The 18,389-nt window shown below is 41.3% G+C and overlaps 1 protein-coding gene across 1 annotated transcript in view; it reads right to left on the bottom strand.

Moving 5' to 3' along the window:
• LOC109423766 (radial spoke head protein 3 homolog B) overlaps positions 1-14,976 on the bottom strand; it is a 43,984-nt gene extending 29,008 nt beyond the window's left edge. Inside the window, exon 1 of the mRNA XM_029879649.2 lies at positions 14,335-14,976. Within this exon, the coding sequence (XP_029735509.2) occupies positions 14,335-14,567 (233 nt within the window). The 5' untranslated portion in view covers positions 14,568-14,976. The remainder of the gene's footprint in view (positions 1-14,334) is intronic.
• Between the last annotated feature and the right edge of the window lie 3,413 nt (positions 14,977-18,389).

Raw genomic sequence — 18,389 nt, 5'->3', positions numbered from 1 at the left:
TGAAAACGGGTTATCAAACGCGACGAGTCAGCACTATTTATATACCTACAAGCCGAAGTCAGCCGTTGAAAAAATCCAGTGGTTATTTCCATGTAGCTATCGGTCACTCTCGCTACAATTACCAGACGACAAAAGAGCAACAAACGGATGCACGTCAAGTGGGAAACTTTATTTTACTTTACAGTGGCGTGGCGCTTAAGTGAAAAACGAGTAGAGAAAAGGAAAAGAAAATGGTATGGCTAGGCGGACGTTCCCTCTTTATTAGCAACTTATGGTGGGATATTCATGGTTATCTAAAGAAAAGCTTTTGTATTACAATTGGTGGACGTTGACGTACTACTTTTTATTCACTGCTAACAAATTAGAATCCACGCATCAACGGAGTCACAAAATAATAGAAAAAAAAAAACATTTTTTTTTTCTACCCATAACTCATTTCCTAAAAGGTCTTGTATCATTTGGCTAGGTGAACCTATTTTGGATACTTATCACTATAACTACATAAGTCGATTTTATACCAATTGATTTGAATTTTTGTATAGTTTAGTCTAGTCTACACATATACAGTAGGGTGGGTCATCGGAACATTTTTGTCAGATCAAGGTTTTTTCGACTCCATTTGGGGTCCTTAACAACTGGCCAAAGTTTGAGAGGGATCGGTTACGCCTACGTTTTGCGCATCGCGATTGAAATTTGTATGGAAATTCGTATGGGAAAACGTGCTTTTTTGTATTTTTCCTATTTCATCTACTAATTTAACTAAAGTCATAATACTAAACCCGTTAAAGTATAGTTCATGATATACCTTACAACTTTGCCGAAGACAGCAGGGTGCTAAAATGCTCACAAAAAAGTTATTATGCTCCAAAGTGAGGTATATCGAAATATATGCTGAAAATGACTTTTTCTGCCATCACTGCCCGCTGGGTCAATTATAAACTGCTATAGCACTTTGTGGATGCATTCTATCAATTTGGTTTCTTCAGCAAAGTTGTTTGGATTTACATGCTCTTTGAATTGCATTTAGACATTAGTTCAAAATTTCACCGCATAGGTGGCGCTGCGATACAAACTTTTTTATTTCGCATCCTAGAGCTTTGGCGTTTTCGGCAATGTTGTAGAACATGAAAAGTTATGAAAATTTGTCGAAGACACCAAAGCTCTAGCACTCAACCCAGCGAAGTTATAGCGAAAATAGTAAATCCTATCTCAAAGTTTACGTTTTTGTACTACGTGTGACATATGTAATACATTGCAGCTTCCTTGAAAGTAGGTAATTGTACATATTACACGGAAAAATACATATACACGGAAAAATATTATAACCCAAAGAATAAGTTTTAAAAACTCAAATTTGGCTAAACTGCTTAAAGTTTCAACTCAAAGCTGGGTTGTTTTCTCCCTCGTCCCACCGCAATGTTGTCGAAAACAAAGAGAGAAGCACCGACGCATCCGCTGCTCTTCCGTGGAAGAAGCCAAATTTGGGTTTTCTTGAATTAACCCAAATTTGCGTCATTTGAGGCCTCCGTTGGGTGAAAATAACTTACCACAGGGTTAATTTTTTTGCCGCTCTCAAACGAGAACTACTCACTCACCACTTTCGCTGTTTAATGCAAATTTGAGTTATTCCACGGAAGACCGGGATTGCGTCAAAACAACTTAAATTTGGGTTGATTTGTAGTTCAGTGTATGTATGTTCAAGTAGTAAACTCTCAGCGTAAGCGATCTACCAACGCTATTGAGGACGTAGCCCCTTTGATTTGGGGGCTCCCGCACAGATAACTTTGCGGGAAACGTCCCTATGGAGCTGTATGTCAAAAAAACACAGTAGGCAGGCAGTACGACGTTTACCGGGACAGCTAGTAGAAGATAAACGATTCATGGCACTATAAGAAGTATATAAAAATGTGCAAAAACGTAAACTTTAAGATACGATTTACTATTTTCGCTATAACTTCGCTGGGTTGAGTGCTAGAGCTTTGGTGTCTTCGACAAATTTTCATAACTTTTCATGTTCTACAACATTGCCGAAAACGCCAAAGCTCTAGGATGCGAAATAAAAAAGTTTGTATCGCAGCGCCACCTAAGCGGTGAAATTTCGAACTAATGTCCAAATGCAATTCAAAGAGCATGTAAATCCAAACAACTTTGCTGAAGACACCAAATTGATAGAATGCATCCACAAAGTGCTATAGCAGTTTATAACTGACCCAGCGGGCAGTGATGGCAGAAAAAGTCATTTTCAGCATATATTTCGATATACCTCACTTTGGAGCATAATAACTTTTTTGTGAGCATTTTAGCACCCTGCTGTCTTCGCAAAGTTGTAAGGTATATCATGAACTATACTTTAACGGGTTTAGTATTATGACTTTAGTTAAATTAGTAGATGAAATAGGAAAAATACAAAAAAGCACGTTTTCCCATACGAATTTCCATACAAATTTCAATCGCGATGCGCAAAACGTAGGCGTAACCGATCCCTCTCAAATTTTGACCAGTTGTTAAGGACCCCAAATGGAATCGAAAAAACCTTGATCTGGCTAGATACGATCGAATTCACGTTTTTCCATATAACCCTTGACCCACCCTAATATACAGTAGCGTGGGTCATCGGAACCGTTTTCTCAGATCAAAGCTTTTTTGGTTCCGTTTCGGGTCCTGAGTATCTGTGCAAAACTTGAGCACGATCGGTTGCGTCTACACTGCATTTTTGCACATAACTTGCATTTTTGTCATAAGCAGAAAAAGTTTGTCTGAAACTTTTTAACCGATACTGTAAAATGATAGCCTAGGATGTTCTGAAAAACTTTGTTGAAGACCGCAAAACGATCTGATGCTTGTAAAAATAGTTATAACCAATGAACCGCATGCATGTGTTTACGTTTTTACATGTGAAGGAATAACAATAGCAACAAAATCATGCTATTTCGGCAAGCAATTCCAACGCTATAACTTTTTTCATAAGCATCAGATCACTTCGCGGTCTTTGACAAAGTTTTTCAGGACACCCTAGCGCCTAGCCTATGTTTTCACTTTATCGGTGACATAGTTTTAGAAAAGTTCGAGCTTGTCATGAAAGAAATGTAAAAAAGTGTATTTTCCCATGTAAAATCCCACACAAACTTCAAACGCGATGCGCAAAACGTAGACATAACCGATCGTGCCCAAATTTTGCACACTTATTTGGGTCCTGAAATGGGATCAAAAATTTTGATCTGATGGGATACCATTAAATTTTTCATTTTTCCATATAAACGATGACCCACTCTAATACAGCCATTCATTGGAAGAATCCTGGAAAATGATAGAATCGACTACTTCTATCATTTTTAATAGGGTCTGGGAACATTTGAGTAGGGGGGAACTATTCTGGGCAGTTGTTGTTATAACTCAGTCAACTTCAATCCGATTTACTTGAATTTTTGATCATAGCTAAATACTGTACGTCAGTGGCGTAGCCAGAAATTTGCTCTGGGAGGGGTTTTCGATGTTCAATAATACCTTTTTTATTAGACACTCACATTTTGTAAAAATATACACTGAATTTGAGCCGTAGGTTTAAAATAGCGGCGCAGCCGAAAAGTTTTTTCATCACAAAGCGTTGTATACTGGAAATTTGTTCCAGAAACTTTGGCTCAGGGGGGGGGGGGGGGTTGTGTTTAGCCCTAAACCCCCCCCCCCCCCCCCCCCCCCCGTGGCTACGCCAGTGCTGTACATATCCGATTGTGTTCCAAAAATCAAGTCATTCGGTTAAAAAAAGAATTAGTTATAGCAGCAAGTGCCAAAAATAGATCCCCCTACTTAAATGGTCTCAGACCCTATTTTCAGTGCATCGGAAATGCATTACTAACATTCAAGGCCTAATTAATTTGAATTTTTGTATAGGGATAAAACCTGTACGTATATCACCGTTATATCCGCAACTGCCCAAGTGGTACAAGACCCTACTTCAAATATAGACCGGCTCCCGTTAAAAAAACGAATCTCGACTGATGAAAGCTTGTCGCAGCATTGAAAGTCTCTCTAATAAAGACAAATCAATCAATCAATTGTAGCAGCATTACAATGAAGCATAACGAGTGTGCACAGCCTACAACGCTGTCTTGTCAGTTACTAAAACTGTCGAGCTCTCCAGCGTGAACGGAGAGGAGGTTTCTACTGTGCTGCAGTGATCCTTGACGTTATTACTTACTTTCAGTCCTGGGCACCCACGGTGGTGCAGAGGGCCGAACTGAAAGATTTGCCTGGGCGATTGCCAGCCATCGCCTTGACCTGTGGCCAGGTCGAATTTCTGTCGACTTGCTTGATTTCGTTGTTGAGGCTGCGCCGCCATGAGCCTCTGGGTCTGCCTCGGCTGCGATGTCCTGCTGGGTTACAATGGTTACAATCTATCGCTTGCTTGCAGATTTCGTCTCCGCCCCTGCGTAGAGTGTGGCCGACCCACCTCCACTTTCGCTCCCGAATTTCTATCGCTATCGGCTTGTGATGACATCGACGATGGAGCTCCACGTTGGAGATCCAATTGTGAGGCCACCATGCAAGAAATATATACCGTAGGCATCTATTGATGAGGACCTGCAGCCGTTGAGTGTTCTCCACTGATACACACCAGGTTTCACTGGCGTATAGCAGCACAGATTTCACGTTCGAGTTGAAAATTCGGATTTTGGTGCGTCGACTAATCTGGTAGTTTTTCCATATATTTCTCAAACTCGCAAAAGCAGCCCTCGCCTTCTTGCACCTATGTTGATCTTGGTGCCACCATTGACCGCCATTTGGCTACAAAGAACCTTTCAACATTCTGATTGCCCAGCTACCGTAAAGCTGGAAGGGTAGATTATCCAATGATTTGGTCTTGTTAACGTTGATGGTAAGACTTGTCGCTGAAGAGCGATTGGCAAGATCATCAAGCTTGCTCTGCATATCAGAGCGTCGTTGAGCTGGGAGAGCAACGTCGTCAGCCAACTCGAAGTCATTTAGGTGCTCCATGGTAATGGGCTGCCATAGCAACCCACGATTTGGTTCACGGTCAATCGCACCAACCAGGATCTCGTCGATTACGATGAGGAACAGTACTAACTGGTGAAAGTATACATCCTTGCCTCACTCCAGCAACGACCCGGATGGGATCGGACAAAACACCGTTGTGCAGTACTCTGTACGAAAATGTCCTGTACTGTGCTTCAATGAGGCCGATGATTTTCTCAGGGACACCCTTGCGCCTGAGGGGTTCCCAGGTTTTCGTGATTGAAACGGTCGAAAGCTTTTTCGTAATCAATGAACACCAGGTAAATAGAGAGACTCTTGGAATTGCATTGCTTAGAGAAGAAAAAATATCCGAAACGGTAAACGCGTAGTAATAGTTCAGCAAGACTATGCTGTGGGTGACGATTCCTGGATTTCCCAAACAATTTTCGTAATGGAAATTTCCTTGTCTTTCTTGGGCATAGCGTCTTTGTTCCTGCCACTCGATATACGAATGTAAAATGATTATGCACTGTGGGATAAAGCTTTCAGTTGATAACTAAGGAAGTGCTACTAGAACACGAAGCCGAGAAGCAGCTTTTGTCCCAGTAGGCAAGTTACTCCATGAAGAGGAGGATTGCTGCTGACAAACAATTAAATTTACCCCGTTCAACGGTATCACTAAATGAGGTATTACAGGTCAGTCAAGTGTCGAGAAAACGTTGAAAAATTTCGCTCTCGGCTGTCGATGCTAATTTTGAACAGCCTATTTTTCCTTTCGCATAGTCACAAAACAAGGGAAGTCCTTTCATTTTCCAATGCAAATACGGCACAAACAGCTGGGTGGGTTGACATTTTGTAGCCGTTGAAAATTATTGTGCAAATATAGCCAGCATTTGAAATTCACTGACATTGTCCACCGTTGCGAGAAAGTTCATCGCGGCAAATTATCCTTAGACATGCACGGCGTTTTGTCCTGGCAGTGAGCGGTGAGTGATTGTGATAATTTGCGAACACCAGCTGGCAAGTTTGTCGCAAGCTCACGGTGCGGTGGTCAGATGTCGATTTGCAGCAATACAGTAGAAGTCGTTGTCGTCGGTGGCATAAATGATGAATGGGTATTAGAACAGCCTGGTCACTTTTATGTTAAATCGCTGTGAAGTCATTGGGACTCGGTTTCCAGACATAGAGGATTGCGTGGGCAAACAGTGTAAAGGCATTCCGAGATCTGATAGCGCTTTCACTGGTATATGTACGGCAATTCTAGTTGGGTATTATGTACATACAGCTGCTAAGTTAGACATAAACCTATGTATACTAAAGGCACAACACACGTTCACCGGTCATTGCTCCATCCAATTGGTTCTTTTGAGGCTCGGTGCGTATGCCCAGGACTGCGAGTTGCTTATTTGTTCGCTTAATTTAGGCTCAGGTAGGATGATTACAGTCCGCACCACGCGATAATGCATAATTGAGTGAATGTTTTTAGAATCTTTATGTGCGACAGATTTCGTTTGAACTCTAGGATTTATTTACAATATCATTTTACTGTCTTTCAATTCCATATTCGATTTCAGGCATCAAAACTTGATGAAATAAAGTCGAAAATATATTTTTTTCCTCTAATCCTGCATTTGTGCTCCAATTACGTGTATTCTAAAAAATGTGTTGTTATAATTGCTGTTTCAAGCCAGCAATTATTAATTACAAAAGGAAGTAAGAATTACTGAACGAAAACCGACGAAGTAAAATGTATCAATGTGGCATCCTTTTGGACACATTTTTGTTCTTGATGATTCCGACATGACGTTTATTAATTTTTAGGTTTTCATTTATTCAAATGTGAACTGTTCCATTACATGCAAAATTTTCGTTTTACAAAAATATTTAGCTATCAGTTGTGTTCCCGACAGAGAAACCAGGTTTTTATAGCGGCTCAGGTGTTTTGTGGCAACGCTTAACTGTAATTTATTAGCAAATAACACATTTAACATTCACATTTAAGGACAGACTTGTTAGCATCCCAAAATGGCCGCCACAATGGCCGACTTTGACACATACTCACGATTTCGAAGGCACAATTATCTACGTAAACAAAACCAGCGCACCTGAGCTTCTTATTTTAAGCTTATTACAAGTGAGCAAGAACAGAATAATAAAATACACTGTTGTTTGAAATTTGGTTCGAGAGATTTGTGCGCTTGAAGTTCTGATGCACTGTTGAAGCGGGATTTCATGACGTTTGTCCTTAATCAAACTTAATTACTAACTACTCACAAATAGGTGGTTTCCTCGGTTACGAATACCCTTTTTAATTCTTTAACCAAGTTGGATCAAACTTGGGACAGTTACCCTAATTTGGTGTATGCTGCGTGAAGAATGTTTTGGGTTCACAAATGTTTGTCATTATTAACCAAATTTCACGCATTTTTTTATATTTTACTTCTACTTACCAGAGAATCCTTTGGCGCGGTAATTTTCGGAAATATTCCTTATTTCAGGATTCACCAGATATTGATATTTGGGTACCTAGGAGGAGATACTACTAATACTGACCAGAGAATTCCCAAAAAAAAAAAGACCACGTTGTTTATGGACAGCCCCTAAGTATAAGGGAGTAGAGATCAAAGTGGATAATGAAATGATAGATATGATAGAATTCGCTAGGTAGCGAACAAGTGTGAAAATTTTATAGATGGTGAAATTAGGCAAGTAGGCCATGTATTGAACGAATACATCGAATGCGTGAAACTTCTGCCGTGCGACCTGTGCTTTTAAACAGATCGGCTTGGTTGGTAGTTCATACCACCTTACCAAGACTGGCAAAAGTTTCAGGCACCCGACTGCCTAATGTATTGTTCTGTTTTGTGATGAAAACAGAACAATACATTAGGCAGTCGGGTGCCTGAAACTTTTGCCAGTCTTGGTAAGGTGGTATGAACTACCAACCAAGCCGATCTGTTTAAAAGCACAGGTCGCACGGCAGAAGTTTCACGCATTCGATGTATTCGTTCAATACATGGCCTACTTGCCTAATTTCACCATCTATAAAATTTTCACACTTGTTCGCTACCTAGCGAATTCTATCATATCTATCATTTCATTATCCACTTTGATCTCTACTCCCTTATACTTATGAGTAGAAAGAGACCGATATAGCCACAAAATCATCAAGCAAGGGGGAAGACAGCTTTTGCTCTGGGTGCTGATCTTGAGTAGATTTTGAGCAACTCTGAGCAGCTCACTTTGCTCAGCACAGCGAAAGTCTTGGCGATAGCTGTACATAGCAACCAAATGGTTCATGTATTTGTTTTTGAAGTGAAAATATTCACCGCCTGTAGGGTACCCCTTCAGCTAGTCCTTCAGTAGTGTTCCTTTATGTTATCCGTTAAAATGTGATTAAAGATAAATTTACAAACCTGTGAGCAAATGCGGCGCGCAATTTCTTCCAAGAGAAGAAAAAAATCTTGCTTGTGAACAACGTAAGAAAATGTCTTCTCTACGAAGAAATTGTACACCGAAATTCGCTCACTGACTGGTGTGGGAACAACGCGTCTATCTTAGTGTTTGCACTCTGCACTATGCTTATTTCTATGCTTATGCGCAGCTTATGCGCCGAGCCGGGTTTTGTGCAATCTTGCGTGTGATCCTGCGACAAGGTGGGCAGGAAAAAAACTAACTTTCAAATATGCACCTATTCAGCACTTCTTTCACTGTCATCAGACTTGAAAACAATACTATATAGTCTAGGAAAATCATCTGTTTTTCGGGAATTACGTAACGGCCAGAGCGTAAAAGAATTGGGAACATGCACAATGATTGACCCCGACCAACGTACATAATCTTTTAAATTAACGGTATAGCGAAAGGTGTCGGAAGTTAATTTTATGATCAAAATATGTCAAAATGGCTATCATCATTGTTGCAAAAAGAAAGTGTAAATAACACCCGGGACTGGTTTCAGTAGTATGCAACCATTACGATTAAGATAGATTGAGATTCAAAGACTTTCAATCCAACCAAAATTGACGGGTCGAGAATTTGGCACCTATACGTTTGACTACTTGGATCAGCGAAAAATATTTGAGCAAATGGGAGCAACTCTCAGTTGCTCGAGCAACAAAAGCTTGCTCTGAGCAAAGCTGTCTACCCCCTTGTCATCAAGTTATTAATAGAATACGGTCGATAAATCAGCATATGATTTGAAAATAACTTACGAGAAAACCTTAGCAATTATTTTTCATTTTCATTTTGCAGCATTTGGTGGGGCAATGAGAGCGCAAGTCAGCCTCTATTTACTTGGAATTCTAGTCAATTCAACGATAAAATTGGTCAGATAATTATAACTTTAGTGCGAACCAAGAAAAGGGGGATCATGTCTCCTCATTTTGAAAATACGGCATAACCTTAAAAATTTAAGGAAATCTTACAATTTCAAACATTCCATGTTCATCAAAAATACAAGAAAACTCGAAAAGAAAATGAATAGGAAGACTCTGGAATTATTTTCCCTTGAAATAAACCATGTGCTCAAAGGGGGATCAAGTGTCACCCATTTTTGAAAAATATATCATAAGACATGCCTTCATAAAAACACAGTTTTGAAAACTTTAACAATAATTTAAAGGCCTTCTGTTGTGTATTAACTTGCTATAGATGTTTACCTGCCATTTTGAACGGAAATCGGATCTAGTTTTTGTAGTAGATAAATCCAGCAATTAAAATAAATTATATTTTATGGTTACAAAATGGTTTTCCTTTTACTTAAGAAGAATCACAATAATCTAGTCATAATACAATGTAATTAAGTCGAAGTTCTTTTAACGGTCCGCTCAGTCATTGGATGTTTGTTCGGTGTGAGAAAATCAGGTCGATTTCCCTTCTGTTTGTTGAGAGCCAATCACAGCCTTTTCCACTTTCACCTCGATTGCTGCGTTGTCCAAGATTATAAAAGAGACACACTTCCAGAGTCTCATTCATTCGGACGTGTTCTGCGCTTGGTGAAAAAAGTTCCGCGTCTAGCATCGTCCGTCGACGATGGAAATAGGTGAAGAAAGAAGCGTACACAGCGACAGAAAGAAACAGAAAACGGTGGTTTCTCTCATCCGGGATGCAACCATTGAGGCTGGTCCATCCACGGGGAAAACCCAAAAACGAAAACCGTCCCCCCCTGCTGTCGACGACTTTAAACTCAAGCAGCAGTTGCTGAAAAGCAACAAGTTTGCCAAACTGGCGAGCACCTCGCTGGACCCACAAGGCAAAGAGGCCAACATCGTCTCCTTGAACCCGAAAGCAAAGGCAGTTCCGGTAGTCACCCAGCCGGAAAACACCACTGGTAATCAAAAACAACCGCCGCTGGTTGTAAAAATGTCGATTTTGCGACCCTGATCGACAAAATGGAGAAGTGCGATGCGAAGCCGGTGTATAAAATCACCCGCTTTGGCACCAAACTACTTTGTGCCTCCGCCGAGGAGTACTTCGCGGTGAAAAATCACCTCATCGAGTGCGGTCTCGAGTTTTACTCGCACGACCGCCCAAATCAACGCCCATATCGAGTCGTAGTTCGTGGTCTCCCTACGATCGATCCGAAAGCTTTGCTGACGTGTTTGAAGGAACAACACGACCTGACTGCGCAGTCAGCCCACATCATCCGCAGGAAAGGTGAGTGCGCCACGCTGGACGAGAAATTTCATCTGGTGTGTTTCGAGCGGGGACACACAAACTTGAAAAAGTTACGAGAGGTGACCACCATCGCTTCAATCGCCGTTCGGTGGGAGGCCTACCGAAACAAAAGGGCAGACGCGACGCAGTGTCTGAACTGCCTTTACCACGGCCACGGTACTCGCAACTGCTATCTTAAGGGCAGATGCAACCACTGTGGTGAAACCCATGGAACCGAGGAGTGCCCCAAGAAGGAAACCCAAGAGAAGAAATGTGCCAACTGCAATGGCGCACATCCGGCAACTGATCACAGCTGCCCGAAACGTGCCGAATACATCCGCATTCGGCAAAGAACGACAATAGCGAATCAGCGAGGTCGGACAACAAGAAGCAAGGGCCCGCCTGCTCTAACGTTGACGGATTTTCCGCCACTCTCCAACATCTCGGCTCCCGCCGGACCATCGAACGCTTCCAGCCAACCGGCCTCTAACGCCTGGGCCAACAAGCGCCCTCTCGATCCTCGCACCAGAGTGGGACATCCGACCGAAGGTTCCTCAACCGAGGAAGCCGACGCCATGCCCTTTTTCAGCGCTGCTGAGTGCTGGGCGATTTTCACGGAATTTTGTGGACGCTTGCAGCATTGCAAGTCACGGAAGGACCAGTTCAATGTCATCGGAGACATGGCCTGCAGATACGGGGTCGAATAAGCCTGTAATCCCGAATTGTCAAGTGAAGCCCCCGCTTCAAAATTAAACCGATGAGGAACAGAGGAACTCCAAGCCACCGTTCACCAGAGCGACGTTTAAGTAGGTTATAAAATTTAGGTTAAGTAGTAAACATTAAAACATAACAGTTATACACATTTATAACAAAATACATACACATACATTTCCACGAGAAGAACAAATAACACAAATCATAGATTTAAAAAGTAAAAATGAAGGATGAAAAAGGAAATCTTAAATCACTTAAAATACCCTAACTATGTAAAGAAACAAAAAGAGTAAAATAAAGATTGAATTTAACAAAAAAAAAAAAAAAAATTAACAGAGTCTCATTCATTCTATCGACGACATTCGGAGCGAGCACATCGGAGCAACGAAAACCAGCATCGACTCGAGCGATAGGACTCGACCCCTCTCGCACAGTAGACAGTCCCCACCTGCTGCTCTACTTGTGCAGCCGTCGCATCTCCTACTGCTATATAAGCGGTGCGCGACCACGGAAGGCTTCATTCCATCGACGACATTCGGGGCGAGCGCATCGGAGCAACGAAAGCCAGCATCGACTCGAGCGATAGGACTCGACCCCTCTCGCACAGTAGACAGTCCCCACCTGCTGCTCTACTTGTGCAGCCGTCGCATCTCCTACTGCTATATAAGCGGTGCGCGACCACGGAAGGCTTCATTCCATCGACGACATTCGGGGCGAGCGCATCGGAGCAACGAAAGCCAGCATCGACTCGAGCCAGTGTTTGGACGAAAAAGTGATCAGTGAACCACTCGGCAGTTTTTCTTCCCTTCTGTTGGTTCTGTTTCAATTACCAAGCGGTGTATGTTCTCTCGTCGAGTCGCATGGTTCACGAAGGAACACCAAAGAAGATACTCCGATATAAACAAGCTGCGGCGATGAGCGGGCATCGCTAAGTGTAACACTTACCGATGATCTCTCATCGTTGGCTGATGGCAACTGTGAATAATCGTTATTTTCATTAGTATTTAATGCGTTTTCGCTTTAAAAACGTGAACTACTATTTAATTTAACTGTATTCCCGACGTTGCAGGTTGTGTAGTCACAATAAAAAAAGAATTATGGCAATAAAATATTCTTACCGAATGCATCGCTTTCATTAGCGTCATCGAGCATCTTCTCTCTTGATTGCGCTCTCGTATCGAACCGGACAAGAGAATGATCAGCATTTCGAGGAGCGTTCCCGAGCATGTTGGTTCATGAAATGTTACAATCGCGAATGTATCACTTGCTGAGCATGGACCATTCAGTGGTTCGCGATAAAAATCCACACACTGACTCGAGCGATTGGACTAGAACCCCGCTCACAGTAGGCAGCATATTGTTCGTCGCTCTACGAGACTGATCATCGCGTCATCCATCCGGGCTTGGACCTAGCAGTCGGACCGACAAGCCAGTTGGTTCACTCTCAGATTCGTTGCTCGAATCCACGATGTCGAGCCAAGGATCCGACAACGTGTTAAGTTACGACAGTTTTGTGTTTTTTCTTAAAGTTTCAGGTAAATTAAGAAAAAGGGATCAAGTCTCCCCAGTCTCCCCTAATAATAGCTACACACTCTCAATGTGCATTCGAGAGTTCAATATTTTAAAATCAATAACGGCGCCGGCCACGTCCTTGAGATTATCGGGAAAGGGGAAGGAATGTTAATTCAACAACCTTTGTTACTAGAAACCGTGGAGTCCACAGCATCCCCACAGTTGCCTCAGGAAGGAGTATTTGTTAATAGGGTAGGGTAAGGTTTGAATCTTGGAGCCACCTTTGGTAGATGATATCCACTAGTTATATGAAAATACACGACACAGTATTCATACCGATTACGATTTTTTTGGTCGCGATAGTAAGGGTAATGCACATACTTTAACGATCGTTCTATATTAAACGCGTCACCGCATTGATCGTTTACAGTACCGTGAAAACCGACTTTCCCACGTAAGTTATCGCGCGCTTCTGATTTTGCATTCAATATTCGCGTCCCCATCTTCCTACCGAGAAAACCGACCGACTAACGGAAATAGTCGCGCGTTTCCCACAATATATACGGAGAATAAACTTCCAAGCTTAGATAGCTATTTCGAATTATGTATTTTACTAAGAGTAGTCCCGTGTCACCTGTGATCGACAGCCGTTGAGGTAATTAAGCCAATTATTTTAAATTTGCTCAATGATTGTTGTGAACTGCCATCACTTTCTTCCAACATTTTTATCGCTTCAATATTAGGTCTGCACCAGAGCTACAAGATTAAATTGCAGATATTACAGACTCCAGGAGTCCTCATGAAAACGCATTGGCGAAATTACCCCAACTTCTTCTAGTACCTATGTAAAGAAAACAAAAAAACTCGGAATGATCTCACCCAGTTCCATGTCGTCGAATGACCGCAACCACTCCTTAACCTCTTCAATTTTCTGCAATACTTTTACTGTTTGCTACCAAGTGTGCATCCATTTTTATCACTTCACGAGGAAGGAAACACGTGTCACTTTTCACTTTTTCCTTCGAACAAAGCTTCCCGAGATTCGTGCTGAGATCGGTAAAATCGGCAAATTCAGAGTGATAACAATTTAATTCGTCGAACTGAGCTGATTGGTATAGGTAGGGTAGCGAGCCATTTGGGCAGTGGCCGGTATTTTGGGCACTTTTTGCTTTAACTCAGGAAATTCGAAACCAATTGACTTGAAATTTTGTACACGGTTAGATACTCTACTTATCTCACCGCGTTCCTAAAATTGTGTCAATGGCCCAACATTGGCTGAGTTATAACAGAAAAGTGCCCAAAATAGGAGCTCTGCTGAATTGGTTCCACTTCCCTATGGTATATGGTTCGACCCTCCAAGCCTTCTATCAAAAATTTGTTTTTTTAGTGAACGCATAGCCTTTAAGTACATCATATAAAGATTGGCGTATTATGATTGAAAAATAATAATCCCAATGAGATAAAGTTCGGTAAACTCACCCTTGCCGTATCAGCTTCCGGTTGTTGTAGATCGCCCGCGGTGCGCTGATCCACGTGTAAACGCCTCGTGCCTGTGGCTGATCGGGTGCATTACGCCCCCCACCATTGCGCTCCCATTTGGCACAGTGATCGGGAAAGTTGGGCTCCAACAGTTGACTCATGTCCCCTTTCATGCCCAGGTGCGGTGGGGTACATTTCTTGGGCGCCGCCACGGGCGCAGGACATGTCGGCATTCCAATGTGTCACTTTTTCACTGGCTCCTTCTGGGAAAGTCGTTTGAGGATGTAAGTGTCGTTGCAATGTGAAATAAAGTTATTCTTTTGTACACTGAATGTCGCTACGAAAGCTGTGGAAACAAAAATGCATTCATGGACACAACACTAATTGCAGCACACCGTGGTTGCTCACTGGCTGTTTATTGCCTTATGCGGCGCGCTTTTGCACAAAGAATTTATTCCAAACCTTGGACTTGGTACCTATTACCGGTGGCAATGGTGTCGTGAATTTATTTGTTTAGGAATTCGTAGAAGTTTTTCTTCCCTACAGGACGCGAACACAAAAATACGGGGAGGGTGCACCAGAGGGCTTCCGCTAGTCATAAATAATTGTTGCACTTGAAATCGCGGAAAATAGGTTTCTTCGCGGTTTTTCCTGGGAAGAAGGGTAGGCACTTAATGTACAGAGGAAAATGTCACAATTTGCATGAATGTTATTATCCTCTTATTTGAACAGAACTCAACCTATTGTCACAACACAATTATAATTAATTCTTTTTTTATCTACCGATTTATAAATAACATGTTTATTTTTAGATCTCCATTCATAAAACGAATATCGAAAGACTCAATGCAAATTTTCTGCGTTGAGTATACGGGCAGGACAACGGATTGCCAAGGTCTTTTTTAGCCAAACCCTGTCGTCCGACAACTTATCGTTTCATAATTTTAGAATTTCACAAAATTTGTACAAATGTAGTTAACAATTTTTCGAAATTTGTTCGAGGTTTCTCAGTCTGGAAGAACGCGGGAACTAACTTTTCACGGTTTTGTTTGTAAACTGTTTATCGGTTTCTTTATCGGGCACCATGGAAACTAACTGTGGGTGATGTGGGTGGTCTAGGAATGGTCCACTGCACGACCACTGCTCAGTTTTCACACCATTCGAATAGGGTGCCATAGGGCTCACTAGGGTTCGTTAGATAGCGGTTAGAATAAAGTTTGCATGATACAGTTTGAAAGAACTGTTCCAATCCCCAGTACAGTAGTAGATACATATTATCGCGTTTTTAAGAGTATTGAGTTTATTGCCCTGGGTGCACAGGGACTATTCTTAACGTGTATTTGAAGCTTGTATATGCACAATTTTTCTTCTGGTAGAGCTTTTATTTTATCGATTGAACTGTTTTTTTATCTGTGTTTTGTTTTTTTTACTATTGCTGTGTGCGTTCAAGACGCAAACGGTGCCCAAATGCGCTCTAAACGCGGTAACACAGTGTTACCAAAGGCAACTTAGCAACCATAGCCAGAACCACCGCCAACCTAGGATTCAAAAGCTCCCACTGACATCGGGTTACTTGTTAGAAAATCTTACCGCATTTGGTGCTCCCGCATTTGATATTTGCATTTCGAATGCACACAGCAATATATTTATCAGAACAAAGTTATTGAAGCGCAATAAAATTATTTATGTTGAACTCAGAAAACCATGTTTTTTTTTCAATATACGGAAAATGAAGCCTGTATCCGCAATAATCGGGAAACAGAAGTACGGCTATAGCTCTGTAATGGATCGGCAAAAATTGGCCAAATAATTGACTGAGAACTCTTTGGTGTATGTTCATTATTTGTGCCAAATTTCATAAAAATCTATGCATTACTTTAAACTGTGGGTTTTCATCCAGACGTGGTTTTAAGCATTTTGTACAATCATGACCAATTTTCATTCGCATAATAGATGGTTCTTTTACGCTACAGTTCAAAGTTCTGTGATAATAATTATGAAATTTCGTTAGCAGTTATGATACTTATAGAGACACTTTTTTTGCAAAATTTCATCAGCTTTGATCAATTGGTTTGAAAGCTACTGGTGTTGAAAGAAGTGAGTGTTAGTGAAAATGTTTCGATTGTGCGATATTTGCCAGAAAACCGTTCGCCAGAAAACCATTCGCCAGAATGACAAACGCCAGAAAACCATTTGCCAGAATGTACCATTAGCCAGAATACTATTTGCCCGAAAGTACCATTTGCCAGAATGTACCAATCCCCAGAATTTGATATTAAATATTAAATTCTGGGGATTGTAAATTCTGGCAAATGGTAGTTTCGGGCAAATAGAAATTTTCTCCATTTTCTAAGAATTAATTTCAGTCCATTAACCGTTATGTGTCCAACAATTTTTTTGCTTTTTTCTACACCGTGCTTTTCAAATGGGCGTTGGGTACCCGGGTACCCGGTCGGCCACATAAGGGTTAACATAAAAAATGTCGTCAGTTTCAATCTTTTACAATAATTTGATATGTTCACTGCTAGGATAATCTCTTGGTTTGTTTCGATAAAGGACGACTAGGGCTAGAACAACAAAAACAACTGGAAATGATTCACCGATAAAGACCGGTCCAGAAAGTATGGACGCATAAAGTAAATACTAGCTTTTCTAAACTATTGATGAATAGTTCTTTTTGAAAGCTACATCCTGTTAGTCAACCTATTTTCTCAGCATTTGTATAGCGGTTTTTGCGATTCCAACAGTTTATTTCAAAATGCATGAACTTTCAGTGGAACATCATCGAAAAAATGTGCACAAACGATGAGCAGAGCTTGAAAGATCACTGAGGAAATGAGCAAAATATGGTGGGAGTAAGTAAGAAAACCGTGCAAGCAGCAATCAGCAAACACAGTGGGGATAACACGTTTAAGTATAGGCAAAAATTGGGTAAAAAAATAGAGATCCTGCTAACCCTCGTTTGGGAAAACAACTAATGCAGGTATTTGAGCACAAGAAAAAAACCTTCTTACTTACACAGAGCGGGGTATGACCAAAAAAGTTACCATTTCGAATTCCAATGTTCATCGTGGCAAAGAATATTCGAATTCTTGATCCTATAGTAAGCAGAAATAGCCAAAACGAAACCCGAAACAAGAACCATCGATCAGGCCCAGTCAACTGAAGACAAGGTGCGTCCATACTTTCTGGGGCAGTCTTTAGTTATTAAGCAAAGAGAAAATCGATGAAGAGAAATCGATCATTACAGATACGCCTGTATAATACTAAGCGCGAGACTTCGATGTAACTAGGCTATGAGCCATTTTATGAGACGTTTTGGATCAGCTGATCACTCATTTCATGAATGAAAATTTGATAGGAGGTCGCGTCCAAGCCCGTGAGTGTGAATATCAATATCAACACTGTTGTCGTTCCGTAAATCAGACTATAAGTGCATAGGTCTACAAACATCTGGTATTGTGAAAATACAGCTGACCGAAGTACATTAGGCCGATTGGTCAATGGATAGAATAATGATCACGAATCGCTATTCAGTGATTATGGAACAGGAATCGGGACGGTTTCTTAAATTTGTTCGGTTTTCCAATAACTAGCTGATACTTCTTACTTACCTTACCGGTCAGGCTAAGGCCGGGGTGGCCTCTGCTGTACATAGTAGCCGCCTCCATTCCACTCGGTCCATGGCTGTTTGTCTCCAGTTCCGCACTCTGCGTAGGGTCCGCAGATCGTCCTCCACTTGGTCGACCCACCTAGCTGATACTTCTACAATATTATTATTTCAGTGTTGTTTTACCACAATCAACAATTAATGTCAAAATCTAGTCTTACTAACTAAGAAGAACAGCCTATGTTTAAAAGAAAACAAAATTCACTAGTTGAACATCAACGGTTTCGAAGCAAAAAACTATTTTTCTACAATTAAACTATTCTCTCCCCAAGTAACCATGGCCTTTTTGCGTGCAGATATACGATGTATTTAGAGCAATCATTACTTTACAAGCAACCTTAAGGTTGATTTGAAGTGGATATGGTCAATTATAGAATCAAATTAA

The sequence above is a fragment of the Aedes albopictus genome, chromosome 2 (genome assembly GCF_035046485.1).
Source record: "Aedes albopictus strain Foshan chromosome 2, AalbF5, whole genome shotgun sequence".
Classification (NCBI taxonomy): domain Eukaryota; kingdom Metazoa; phylum Arthropoda; class Insecta; order Diptera; family Culicidae; genus Aedes; species Aedes albopictus.
This window is presented reverse-complemented; position numbering and strand designations above follow the sequence as displayed.